Source organism: Aquarana catesbeiana, linkage group LG04 (genome assembly GCF_042186555.1).
Source record: "Aquarana catesbeiana isolate 2022-GZ linkage group LG04, ASM4218655v1, whole genome shotgun sequence".
Taxonomy (NCBI): Eukaryota; Metazoa; Chordata; class Amphibia; order Anura; family Ranidae; genus Aquarana; species Aquarana catesbeiana.
This window is the reverse complement of record NC_133327.1, coordinates 173,069,880-173,083,663: the sequence shown is the minus strand read 5'-3', so window position 1 is coordinate 173,083,663 and position 13,784 is coordinate 173,069,880. Positions and strand designations below refer to the sequence as shown.

Below are 13,784 nucleotides of genomic sequence, written 5' to 3'. Positions count from 1 at the left end.
GTATAGAAGAATTAGAATGTAGGGTTTTGTTTTAATCTATGTCCCATTGGTGGAGATTCACTCCGCTGTTTGTATTGTTTGTCACAGAAAATGAAAATGTGGGGAAATCTGAAATGCTGGGGCTGTTCCCAAAACAAAAGACGAGAGGAAATCTTTCAATAAGGATACCTTGACTGGGGAAGCTCTTTTAAAGTGGTTGTAAACCAAAAAAAAAAAAAAAAAACGACAAGAGTTACTTCTGGGTATCACGGGCTCTGGCACTGCGACTGGCCGAAGCCAGGATGACATCATTCCCATGCATGCGCTCAGGAGCCACCGGTAACGGGATACTAGCAGAAGCAATGGCACGGACGTGCAGGTTACTTTCAGTGTGCATGTGCCGATGATGTCGGCACATGCTGATACAGGGGATATCTCCTAAACTGCGCAAGTTTAGGAGATATCCGCGGTAGCTACAGATAAGCCTTATTATAGGCTTACCTGTAGCAAAAAGTGGTTGTAAAGGGTTTACAACCACTTTAAGAGTGTTATTCCTCTCACTTTGTGGCGGGGTACACACCTACGCAATTTGGATGCGCGTTTCTCCACATCCAATTCACATAGCAGGAGAGTGTGACCGGCTCTCTATGGAGTCGGTTCACATATCTCCAGGGCGACTGCTGAGCGCACTGCACTGTGCGTCTTTGGCTCAGTTTCAAGGCTGAATTCAGGCAAAAGATTCTGCCCTGAAACGGAGAACAGGGACGCACAGCATTCCTGTGTGATATGCAGCTGGTTCCAGTGTGAAACAAACCTGAAAGTGAGGGGAAATCCAACAGAGAGTTTCCTCAGAATAAGAAGTAAAGGGCAATTTTCAGTTGGAGACACTTGTTCCGACAAGAACTGTAAAAGGGGGAATTTCCCCTACTTTGAAAGATTTCTTCTCACTTCCTGTTCTGCCTCTGGTACAGAGAAGAAGTCCATGGAAATAAACAGAGAGCACACAAACTGGCAAGGATTTTAACCCTTCCCTACTCTGTCCAAAAAAATATCTTGTTGTGTCTAAAGCCACTTTTTTTTTCTTAATATTGCAGTAGGGAAGTGTTAGGGTTTTCATTGCCGTTTGTATCCCAGCTGGAGAGGTGCACACTCTTTGTCTTGGTGGCCACTGTCACAGAAAAGTGGGAGAATATTCAAAATATTGTGTTGTCACCTTGCCCAGAGTAGAGGGGAAGGCTTCCAACAGTGATATTTGTTCCAAGAATGTCCTTTCCTCTGGAGAGATTTCCCCCCCACTTTCTGTTGTCCTGATATTTGGGAGAAAAGCAGAATCTCCTCAAAACAGCAAAACCTCACAGGGTTTTTTCAATAATTATCCCTTCTATCTGAAGCAAAGAAAGGTTTGGCTCTAGAGATACTTCAAGAATCAGTTACTGTTTTATTGAACACCTTCAGTATTTGGTGCTTGTAAGAACCATCTTGTGGCTGGTCGTTAGGACAGTTTGTGTGAACACCAAAACCTGTACTGAGAGTGTAAGCATGTTTTATTCTGCGTTGTGGTATCTTCCCAGCAGTGTGCTACACACAAAGACCTGACACCCTACTGGGTCTCTAAACACCCACAACCCAGTGCCAGGGTTTTTGGACCATGCTTCTTTTTCAAGGACACTCGAAGACAGAAAAAAAAAAAAAAAAAAAGAAAAATGGAAAGAATCTATCTTTTTCCTGTTCTAGGAACAACACTTTTGGATGTCCCCTGACTACTCCTATTTTTTACTTTCTGCTATAAAACCTATTCAATACAAAAAAAAAAAAAAAAAAAAACTAATATCTTCATAACGTCAGGTCAATATGTTTTCTGCTACATATTTTTAGTAACAAAAATCCCAATAAGCTTATATTGGTTTGAACAAAAGTTATAGCGTCTACAAACTATGGGATATTTTTATTTTATTTTTCACAAGTAATGGTGGCGATTATCGATTTATAGCAGGACTGCAATATTGCAGCAGACATTTGTACACAGACACTTTTGGGGGACCAGTGACACTAATACAATGATCAGTGCTAAAAATATGCACTGTCACTGTACTGGCACTGGCTGGGAAGGGGTTATCATCAAGGACAATCAAAGGGTTAACTGGGTGCCTAACCAGTGCTTTACTACACTGTGGGAGATGCTTTTACTAGGGGAAGACATGGATTCCAGTCCCTGTTTTGCAGAGACACAGGATCCATGTTTTCCCTTCTGTTAGAACGGCAATTTGCCTTGTTTACATTGGCAGACTGCTGCTAGGTCTCTCTGCAGGATGATCGGCAGGTGCTGGTGGACATTGAGCCGATAGGCTCCCGCTGTGTGTAACCACAGCAGGCAGGACCCGGAAAGGTCGGATCACGTCTATATACATGATCCGGTGCAAAGGTGCCGCCCCGTAGAAGAAAAACTGCTATAGGGCAGGCCTTAAGTGATTAAGGAAAACAAATATTTTGGTCTTGGATAAACATTCAGCTTTGACAGAGTAGAGGAAATTTACAACCCCTGCTTGGTTATTCAATTTTTTTTTCTTTTGCACAACAGAAAGTAAGAGGGAACCTCCCAAAATTAGAGGAATTTCTATATCAGACAAGTTTAACCATAGGAAGACTTCATCCCATCTCTGTGGACAACACACCCTGGGTGGCACCCCACTTTCACTTCCTGTGACAACGGTCACCAGTACAAACAGCGGTGTGAATATCTCCCACAGTCTGAAATAAAAACCGGACAGCAGATCTAACCTTTTATCTATTGGGTTTAGATACACTTTAAAAATGTAGGTTTTGGAAATGGCAAATTCTTTCTAGTTTATTTTGAGCTGTGTTCTATTGGGGTGGCTTCCTGTCCCAAAAAAACAAAAAGACATTAGAGGAAATCTTGCAAAAAAATAAATAAAATGTCCCTTTAAATGAGGCGTACATATTGTAACATGGACCTCCATCCCTTAGATTTCATTATTCCAGTGATAGAGCCAACATTTTGGATTTCCTCATTTCCTTTTTTGATGACAATGGCCACCAGTACAAACAGAGGGGTGACTTCCCCTAAAAAGACACAGACTCATATTTCATGTCTGAGGTTTACAACCACTTAAATTTTTTTGATGGGAGTAGTGAAGGGTTACAACCCGTCAGTTTTTTTTTTTTTCCCTCTGCTTTCCTTTACAAAATTTCCCCTCACCTCTTGCTCCGGAGACAAGAATAACCTGTAGGATTTCCCTTTACTTTCATTCTCTGTGACTACGGTCACCAGTACAAACAGTTGGTTGAATCTCTATGGGGAAACAGATTAAATAAAAATAAAGAACCTAACAAGGGTCGAAGTCTTCAGTCTTTTTTCTTTGGATTTAGATCAACTTTTGGGTGAAACTCCGCTTTAAAGCGTAAGCTCCGCTTACCTGCCTCCGCCCCCCCCGCTGGTGCCACATTTGGCACCTTTCATGGGAGGGGAGCAGATACCTGTTTTTGACAGGTACCCATTCCCACTTCCGGGTGATCTCATCGTGGTAAGATCACTTGGAAGTCCCCCCCCCTCTTCCTTCCACCACCGCCGGGCCATTCAGACAGTGCAACGCGCTTTGCACATACGCAGTAGGGAACCGGCTGTGAAGCTTCTCTTACTATGAATGGCAGCAGAAACACCCCAGAGCTGATGGAAACTATGGCTGGGGTGCCGACAGTGCTGGACTCCAGGACAGGCAAGTGTCCTAATATTAAAAGTCAGCAGCTACAGTATGTAGTATATGCTGACTTTTTTTTGCTTGGAGGGGGGGGGGGGCACGGAACTCCTCTTTAAGCTTGCATTACATTTTGGACACAGTAGGGAAAGGTTAAAACCCTTTCTAGTTTAAATTTTGCGGTGTCTCGCTGTAGAGACTTCCTGTCCCAAAAAACACAACAGGAAGTTGGAAAATTATATATATATATATATATATATATATATATATATATATATATATATATATATATATATATATATATATATATATATATATATATATATATATATATATATATATATATATATATATTAATATATTTAATTTTGACAGAAACGCCCCTCTTTAGGTAACCCCATTGGAAGGTTTCCCCTCATCTCTTGTTCTAAAGTGTTGGATATCCCCTCACTTACATTCTCTGTGACAACAATCACCAGGACATAGAGAGTCTACCCTAAGGAGACGCAGAGGGGCTGATTTAGTAAAAATGGAGATTTCAAAATCTGGTGCAGCTCTGCATTGTAGCCAATCAGGTGCCAGATTTTATGGTCAAAGCTTAATTGGACAAACTGAAGTTAGAATCCGATTGGCTACTATGTACAGCCCCACCAGATTCTGAGTGCTCCAGGTTTAGTAAATCTCCACCATTGTGACAAAAAAACATAACAGAGGGTCTAGCCCCCCCCCCCCCCCCATAGTCTAATCCAGTGTTTCTCAACTCCAGTCCTCAAGGCGCCCCAACGGGTCATGTTTTCAGGATTTCCCTAAGATGAAATGGCTGTGGTAATTACTAAGGCAGTGAAACTGATCAAATCACCTGTGCAAAATAATGGAGAGCCTGAAAACATGACCTGTTGGGGCGCCTTGAGGACTGGAGTTGAGAAACACTGGTCTAATCTAAAACTAAAAGTGGTTAGCACTGCCTCCTGGCAGCACTGGGGTTGTCAGTTTAAATCCCAACCACAGCACTACCTGCCTGGAGCTTGCATGTTCTCCCTGTGTGGGTTTCCTCCCACACTCCAAAGACATACTGGTAGATTAATTAGATCCTGTCTAAATTGGCATTAGTATGTGCATGTATGAATGTGAGTTAGGGACCTTAGATTGTAAGCTCCATGGGGGCAGGGACTGATGTGAATGTACATACCAAATACATATTTGCGCTGTGCAAATTGACAGCACTATACAAGTGCCTGAAATACCCAGAGACCTTCTTTAGGTGTGCAGTGTGTGTATGGGATGTATAGTGGGATGGCCCTATATACAGCCTCCTTTAGGCATGCATGGGATGTATAATGAGAATAACCCTATATATGGGATCTATATACAGCCTCCTTTAGAAGTGTATGGGATGTATAGTGAGATGACCCTATATACAGGATCTATATACAGCCTCCTTTAGGAGTGTATGGGATGTACAGTCAGGTCCATAAATATTGGGACATCGACACAATTCTAATCTTTTTGGCTCTATACACCACCACAATGGATTTGAAATGAAACGAACAAGATATACTTTAACTGCAGACTTTCAGCTTTAATTTGAGGGTATTTACATCCAAATCAGGTGAACGGTGTAGGAATTACAACAGTTTGTATATATGCCTCCCACTTTTTACGGGACCAAAAGTAAAGGGGACAGATTAACAATCATACATCAAACTTTCACTTTTTAATACTTGGTTGCAAGTCCTTTGCAGTCAATTACAGCCTGAAGTCTGGAACGCATAGACATCACCAGACGCTGGGTTTCATCCCTGGTGATGTTCTGCCAGGCCTCTACTGCAACTGTCTTCAGTTCCTGCTTGTTATTGGGGCATTTTCCCTTCAGTTTTGTCTTCAGCAAGTGAAATGCATGCTCAATTGGATTCAGGTCAGGTGATTGACTTGGCCATTGCATAACATTCCACTTCTTTCCCTTAAAAAACTCTTTGGTTGCTTTCGCAGTATGCTTCGGGTCATTGTCCATCTGCACTGTGAAGCGCCGTCCAATGAGTTCTGAAGCATTTTGCTGAATATGAGCAGATAATATTGCCCAAAACACTTTAGAATTCATCCTGCTGCTTTTGTAAGCAGTCACATCATCAATAAATACAAGAGAACCAGTTCCATTGGCAGCCATACATGCCCACGCCATGACACTATCACCACCATGCTTCACTGATGAGGTGGTATGCTTTGGATCATGAGCAGTTCCTTTCCTTCTCTATACTCTTCTCATCACTCTGGTACAAGTTGATCTTGGTCTCATCTGTCCATAGGATGTTGTTCCAGAACTGTGAAGGCTTTTTTAGATGTTGTTTGGCAAACTTTAATCTGGCCTTCCTGTTTTTGAGGCTCACCAATAGTTTACATCTTGTGGTGAACCCTCTGTATTTACTCTGGTGAAGTCTTCTCTTGATTGTTGACTTTGACACACATACACCTACCTCCTGGAGAGTGTTCTTGATCTGGCCAACTGTTGTGAAGGGTGTTTTCTTCACCAGGGAAAGAATTCTTCAGTCATCCGCCACAGTTTTCCGAGGTCTTGCTGACCTCACCGTTGCATTCTCTCTTTTTAAGGATGTTCCAAACCGTTTGGCCACACCTAATATTTTTGCTATCTCTCTGATGGGTCCGTTTTGTTTTTTCAGCCCAATGACGGCTTGCTTTGCTGATAGTGACAGCTCTTTGGATCTCATATTGAAAGTTGACAGTAACGGATTCCAAATGCAAATAGCACACTTGAAATTAACTCTGGACCTTTTATCTGCTCCTTGTAAATGGGATAATGAGGGAATGACACACACCTGGCCATGGAACAGCTGAGCAGCCAATTGTCACATTACTTTTGGTCCCTCAAAAAGTGGGAGGCACATATACAAACTGTTGTAATTCCTACACTGTTCACCTGATTTGGATGTAAATACCCTCAAATTAAAGCTGAAAGTCTGTAGTTAAAGCACATCTTGTTCATTTAATTTCAAATCCATTGTGGTGGTGGTGTATAGAACCAAAAAGATTAGAAATGTGTCGATGTCCCAATATTTATGGACCCAACTGTATAGTGAGATGACCCTATATGCAGGATCTATATACAGTCTCCTTCAGGAGTGTATGGGACGTAGAGTGAGATGACCCCATATACAGGATCAATATACAGCCTCCTTTAGGAGTGTATTGTGAGATAACCCCATATACAGCCTCCTTTAGGAGTGTATGGGATGTATAGTGAGATGACCCTATATACAGGATCTATATACAGCCTCCTTTAGGATTGTATGGGATGTATAGTGAGATGACCCCATATACAGCCTCCTTTAGGAGTGTATGGGATGTATAGTGAGATGACCCTATAGACAGGATCTATATACAGCCTCCTTTAGGAGTGTATGGGATGTATAGTGAGATGACCCTATAGACAGGATCTATATACAGCCTCCTTTAGGAGTGTATGAGATGTATAGTGAGATGACCCTATAGACAGGATCTATATAAAGCCTCCTTTAGGAGTGTATGGGATGTATAGTGAGATGACCCTATAGACAGGATCTATATAAAGCCTCCTTTAGGAGTGTATGGGATGTATAGTGAGATGACCCTATAGATAGGATCTATATAAAGCCTCCTTTAGGAGTATATGGGATCCTGTGTGTGAGGACAGATGACAGGAGTAGGGAAGAGGAGGGAGTATCGTGTGTATTGGTGTGCCCCCCTCCTCTCCATGCTGTCATTGTGTTTACACACAGAGCGCCCCCCCCCCCCCTTCTGCCCCCAGGTGATCCTCTTTCCCCGCCCCCTTCTGACTTACCGGGAAGGCCCGGATCCTCATCTTCGTGTCTTTTCTGCTGCCGGTTCCTTTGCTGAGGTTCGACATTTTGGCGGCGGTTGCCCTGCCTCGGCCCCGGGGCCCCTCCTTGTCTCCCCCCGGCGTGTGTCGGTGTGAGGAGGCCCCGGGCCTGTCAGTGAAGGACCTTCCTCCTGGGACGTCCTGCTTCCAGCCGGTCCCTCCGCCACCGGTGTGCCTGGTCCTCTACACGCTGGGGGTTCCTCTCCCTCGGCGCTGACTAAAGCCCTCCGCTATGGCGGACAAGCAGCAGCATCCCCTCTCACTCTGCTCGAGCGGCCGGTGGGAGGAGCGCGATAGTGGAGGGGGGATAGGTTCTCGCGAGACTTACTGGTTTCCTTCCACCCCCTCCCTTCCCGCACTCTTTAGCCTGTCACAGCAGCATGGAGACGTAAAGCACAGCTGGAGCGTGAGCTATTGGGGCTAGTGCCCTTCTGGAACGCTGATTGGCTAGGGGGCGGGGCCTCGTGCCCTCGGGAGCCAGACAGCGTCTGTACGTTTACACCGTGTACTAGGCTGATGTTTCAAGCCACGCCCCCTCACCAGCTCCAGGTCTGCAACGCACCGCCATGCAGCTGTCTGTCTCGGGTCGCTTTCCTGAACATCTTTATTAGCACACGTAGAGGCAGACAAACGTACAACTCTTCTGTCAAGGCTTAGTGCTCGCTGCTTGTAGGGGCGCTGGCTGGACCTGCTCTGTTTAAAATTAGTGTGCAAATAAAATAAGCTGGCCTGATCATCTTCATAGCATGCTGACACAGAATTTCCATAAGAACAATAGCTTTACTGTATTATTTAAAGGAAATCTATAGCCAAACACCTTTTTTTTAATCACCTTGGAAGAGGAAATTCCATCTGTATCCCATTGGGCAGATTTCCCATCATTTCTTGTCCGGTGCACGCAACAGGAAGAGGAATGTCTCAACAGTGCATGTCACTCCACTATTAACCTATTACACTTTAAAGTGATTGTAAACCTCAGACATGAAATATGGACAAAGCAAATCCTCCTAACCTTTACAGCCAAGGAAGCTGCTTCTGTTTGATCTGCAACTGCCATGGTGCTGCACATGTGATCAGTTATGACACCAGCCATTTGATGGTTTGACAGTTTGATTGGGGACACAAGCAAATGTGACAGCCTTCCCAGCATACCAGGAATATAACTGTTTTGTTTAAACTGTTAAAGCTCATTTACATACGTAAATGATGGGAAAACCGCGCAGATTACACTTGCAGAGACATCAGTCTCATGCGCGTTTCAGTGAGTTTTTATGCACGTTGACATAGTTTTCAGCATAGCATAGCTCCCAACTGTCCCTGACTTCGAGGGACTGTCCCTGATTTGGAACAAAGTCCCCCTGTCCCTCCTCATTTGTCCCTCATTTTGGTCTGATCTATGTAGTTGTATATAAACCTTTCATCTAATTTCTAAATTGCTGCATTTGTAAAATTCCAAAAGTCAATAATAAGGAATAGTAGTGATATAAAAAGCACTTGTGGGTTTAACCAATCTAGTTTTTTGTACAATTTTCCTTTAAGGGGGTGTGGCAAGGGGTGTGTCCTATGCCTGCATACTTTTGCTGGTAGGTGTCCCTCATTCCCATCTGAAAAAATGGGGAGGTATGCGGCAGTTATGTGCCCTGTTCATACCAATGTTGATATCATGTCAGTTTTTTTTTCTGTACAGAAACAAAGCATACACATCGCAGATCCCAGCGCAGAAAAAGTCCGCACGTGATACCAGTTTTGTGGTGTGGACAGGGCACATAGAGAACAATTGTTTCTTTTGTGTCCTTGCAGAACACATGCAGAAAAACTGACCTCCCTGCATATGGTGTGAATGAGCCCTAAGGCCTGGTTCACACCTATGCAGGTTGCAGTTTGCATATTCCAGGTGCATTTTGCATTTTTCAATACACATTTTTTCTCCATTGAAGTCTATGGAACCAAAAACCAGAAAAAAGTCACTGTTCCTTTCCATAAGATGCACAGATGTGAACTACATCCATAGGAAACTATGTTAAATGGATGTAGTGCGTTTTTGCAAAACTGAAAATGCATTAAAAAAATGCATAGGTATGAACCAGGCTTAAGTTGATTGGTTTAGTTCCACTTTATGATTTACTGCTGTTCAGGGGCTCTGGGCTTCAGCAAAATGGCAGCCTCCAGCAAGAAGAAACTGGAGCAATGCTGGAGGGAATTTACAGCACACCCTAATTTTGGTAGCGTAATTATTAATGTGCAATGTATGTTCCTTGCCAAAGAACATTCTTTTTTATAAAGTTGTTATGAGTAAAGTTCTGCTTTAAGGTTAAGTTTACATCACTGTGACATGCGTCTGTATGTAGGGCCGCCCATTCATTTCAATGGGCTACTCTACCCACAGAAATGCAGGGAAAGAAGTTCCCAACATTTTTTTCCTTGTCAAAAGAAGTTTATTGAGTATACAATGTTATAAAGATACATAAAGTAAGTTTACAAGGATCTATAAAGTAAGCTCATTGTTTTACAGTAGGGTTTATATAGGTAAATATCATGAAATTTCAAATATTAAACGTTGGGTTCACGTAAACCTAAATTAAAGATATATATCATTTCCTTAGTTACTTTTGTAGGTATTTAAATGATTTATACCTACTATACATATTGTTTACAAGTAGAGTGTATATAGGTCAAATAAATTCTGATAATGAGCTTTTATCGTAAGGTGGAGAAAAGGAAAGAGAAAGAAGAAAAAGGGTTGAAAGGTAGAGGTATGGTCCACAAGGTTGTCCCGCTCGTCAGTTTATTATTCTTTTTAGTTCTCTTTGAAGCCTTAGAATGGGTGTCTCTGTAAGTCATTTAATCTGTTACCATGGCAACAGGACAGAGTCATTGAAGTTTGACAGGAACTGTTGTTTTATCCAAGGATGCCAAAGTTTTTCAAATTTTGGAATTTGATTTTGATCGATGGCTACCATCTTAGCATGGGACATTGTATTATTCATTCTGTGAATTGTTTCTGCTAGTACCAATGTAGGAGATTTCCATGCCTTGGCCACTGTTTGTTTTGCAGCCGTTATTAGTTGGATCATAAGTTTGAATTGAGAGAGTGTTAACCATTCCGGTTTTAGATTAAGCAAAGTTAAATATGGATCTGGTTGTATTATTTTTTTAAATATTTTAGATGCAATCACGAAGACTTCCTTCCAGAAGGTTTGGATTACTGGGCACGTCCACCATATGTGTAAATATGTGCCTATTTCTGGGCATCCTCGAAAACAAAGAGTTGAGGTATTAGGTGAATATTTTGCCACTCTGGCGGGTACAAGGTACCAGCGAGTTAGGACTTTATAATTTGTCTCCAGTGCTAAGATGTTGGGTGAAGATGACTTAGATGTGAGCCATATGTTAGACCAGTCCGTGTCTTCTAAAGTTCGTCCCAGGTCCTCCTCCCACCTCTGAACGTAAGAGGGTCTATTAAGGTTTGCTACTTCATATAATTGATTATAAAGTGATGAAATTGTACCTTTAGCAAATGGATCTTTTGTACAGATTGATTCAAAAATGGATAATTGGGATAATGGTGTATCCCCCTTTAGGAATGGTGTATAGAAATTTTTGATTTGGAGATATCTAAATATCTCAGAGTTTGGTAGATCATATTTTTCTCTAAGCGATGGGAATGAAAGGAATGATTTAGATGCTATGAAGTCATTTAGTGTCTGAATGCCTGATGTTGTCCAAGCTTTAAAAGAATTTGGGTAGATCCATGCTGGATAAAAGGCCGGATTTCTGATAAAAGAAAGGAGAGGATTGTGTGGAGATTGTAACTGATATTTGGTTTTTAGTTTATCCCAGAGAGATAAGAAGTGTTTAGTTATGGGATTATGAATTTTAAAGCGGTCTTTAGGACCAAGCCATAATAAATTTGATATTAATAGAGGGTCATTTTCTGAAGCCTCTATAAATACCCATAATGGGATTTCCTGTTTTGCATGGTATTTGGACAGACTGGCCAAATGTGCTGCTCTGTAGTAGTTAGTAAAATTAGGGTATCCCAGGCCTCCTTTATTTTTGGGAAGATGTAGTGTGTGTATAGGTATACGTGGTTTAGAAGAGCCCCATATAAACGAAGTTGCTCTTTTTTGTACTATTCTCAAAAAATAGGAAGGAATTGGAATAGGGAGGACTCTGAATAGATAAAGCAATTTGGGTAGAATAGTCATTTTGATTGCATTAATCTTCCCTATCCAGGATAAAGGAAGTTGCGACCATTGTTTTATTAGATTTGTGATCTGTCTTAATACAGGAGGATAATTGGTTGAGAATAAGTCAGAATGAGATGCTGTTAAATGAATTCCAATATATGGGATTGATTTTTCTGCCCATGTGAATGGGAGTGCAGCCCTAGCCGGGATCAATTCCATGTTTGTGAGTGAAATATTAAGCACTAGGCATTTCTTAGGATTAATCATAAGGCCGGATAGGGCTGCAAACCCATCAAGAGCTGGTATTAAGTTAGGACCAGAGACCTGTGGTGATGATAGAAAAAGTAATATATCGTCTGCAAATATACATAATTTGTGTGTAATACCTCCTACTTCAATGCCAGTTATAGTTTGGTTTGTTCTGATGTATTGGGCCATGGGTTCGAGTATAAGGGCAAATAATAAGGGAGATAATGGGCAACCCTGTCGGGTACCTCTTTCGATATTAAAGGCTTCAGATTTGTATCCAGCATATTTTATATAGGCTTTGGGTTTATTATATAATGCTTTGATCCATGTTAAAAAGTGGGGTCCAAAACCCCATTTTTGTAATGAATATTGCATATATTGCCAGGATACTGTGTCAAATGCCCTCTTAATATCGAGAGATAGAAAACATAAAGGGATTTTCCGTTTTTTAGCAATATGTGCCAATAACACTGCCCTGCGTATATTATCGCCTGCCTGTCTATTTGGCATGAAGCCTACTTGATCTCTATGTATTAATTTTCCTATAATGCTATTGAGGCGTTTTGCTATTATTTTTGCTAATAATTTAATATCGAGGTTTAACAGAGAGATAGGCCGATAATTCACACAGGAAGTATCATCAGAAAGGGGTTTTGGGATCATACAAACAATTGCCATTAGTGTTTCTTGCCGAAAAGAATGTCCATCTAGAAGTTTGTTAAAAGTTTCAGTGAGAATGGGAGAGAGTATTTCTGAGAATGTTTTATAGTATAAAGCCGAGTAGCCGTCTGGGCCTGGTCTTTTGTTAAGTTTTAGGTCTTTTATGGCGTTAGCAACTTCATCTATAGTTATAGGCTCATCCAAACTGCTTTTTTGATTCTGAGATAACTCAGGTAAGGTTATTTTTGAGAAGAAGGATTCAGCTTCTGTAGGATTAAATTCATTGTTTGTCTTGTATAAAGTTGCGAGATGTGAGTGAAATTTATGGACTATTTTAACTGGATTACAAGTGTAAACATTTTTTGATAATTTCAAACGTATTGGTTTGAAAGATTTGTTAGTTGAATTTAATGCCCGAGCCAAATATGTACCTGGTTTGTTTGTATTCATGTAGAAATTGTGTTTGGAGCGTTTGAGGGATTTATCAACTGACTCAGTGAGAAATAGATCGTATTCCAATCTAGATTTTTCCACATGAGATTTTGTACTCTGAGATGGATTATCTTGAAATGATATGTAGGCTGCATTAAAATTGAGTTCTAGTTTTTTTGCTAGATTTTTGTGTTCCCTTTTAAATAGTGCCATTTGTCTTTGTATTGTACCACGCAAGACAGGCTGTCAGGAGGCACAAGCCGCCTCCGTCCGCCGGACTCCAGGGCGCATGCGCGGAGGACTTACGCTGCGCCGTACACCCGTTCGCGGCCCGATGGTGCGGCGCGCGCGGGTGCACGGCGGTCCCCGTGTGCGCGCCGTGGCCGTGCGGGTGCCGGGCAGCGCGTCACGCTGACGCGCTCGCCGGAGGGCTACATCTGACGGCTCCAGCACCCAGTCGGGTTGCTGGTTTGTCGTCAGCTGTACCCTGGTCCCTGTCCCTGCTATTTAAACCTGTATATCCAAGTGTCTTGTGCTGAATCCTCTGCCTGTTAAACGGACTACTCTCTTGCCTGCCTGATACGCTTGATTCCTGCCTGGTTAAACGGACTACTCTCTTGCCTGCCTGATACCCTTGATTCCTGCCTGGTTAAACGGACTACTCTCTTGCCTGCCTGATACCCTTGATTC

General features: G+C 42.1%; 1 protein-coding gene across 1 annotated transcript in view; it reads right to left on the bottom strand.

Moving 5' to 3' along the window:
- The window catches only part of CUL3 (cullin 3), a 150,166-nt gene extending 142,261 nt beyond the window's left edge, over window positions 1-7,905 (bottom strand). The window contains exon 1 of the mRNA XM_073625939.1: window positions 7,525-7,905. Coding sequence (XP_073482040.1) covers window positions 7,525-7,590 — 66 coding nt within the window. The 5' untranslated portion in view covers window positions 7,591-7,905. The remainder of the gene's footprint in view (window positions 1-7,524) is intronic.
- Between the last annotated feature and the right edge of the window lie 5,879 nt (window positions 7,906-13,784).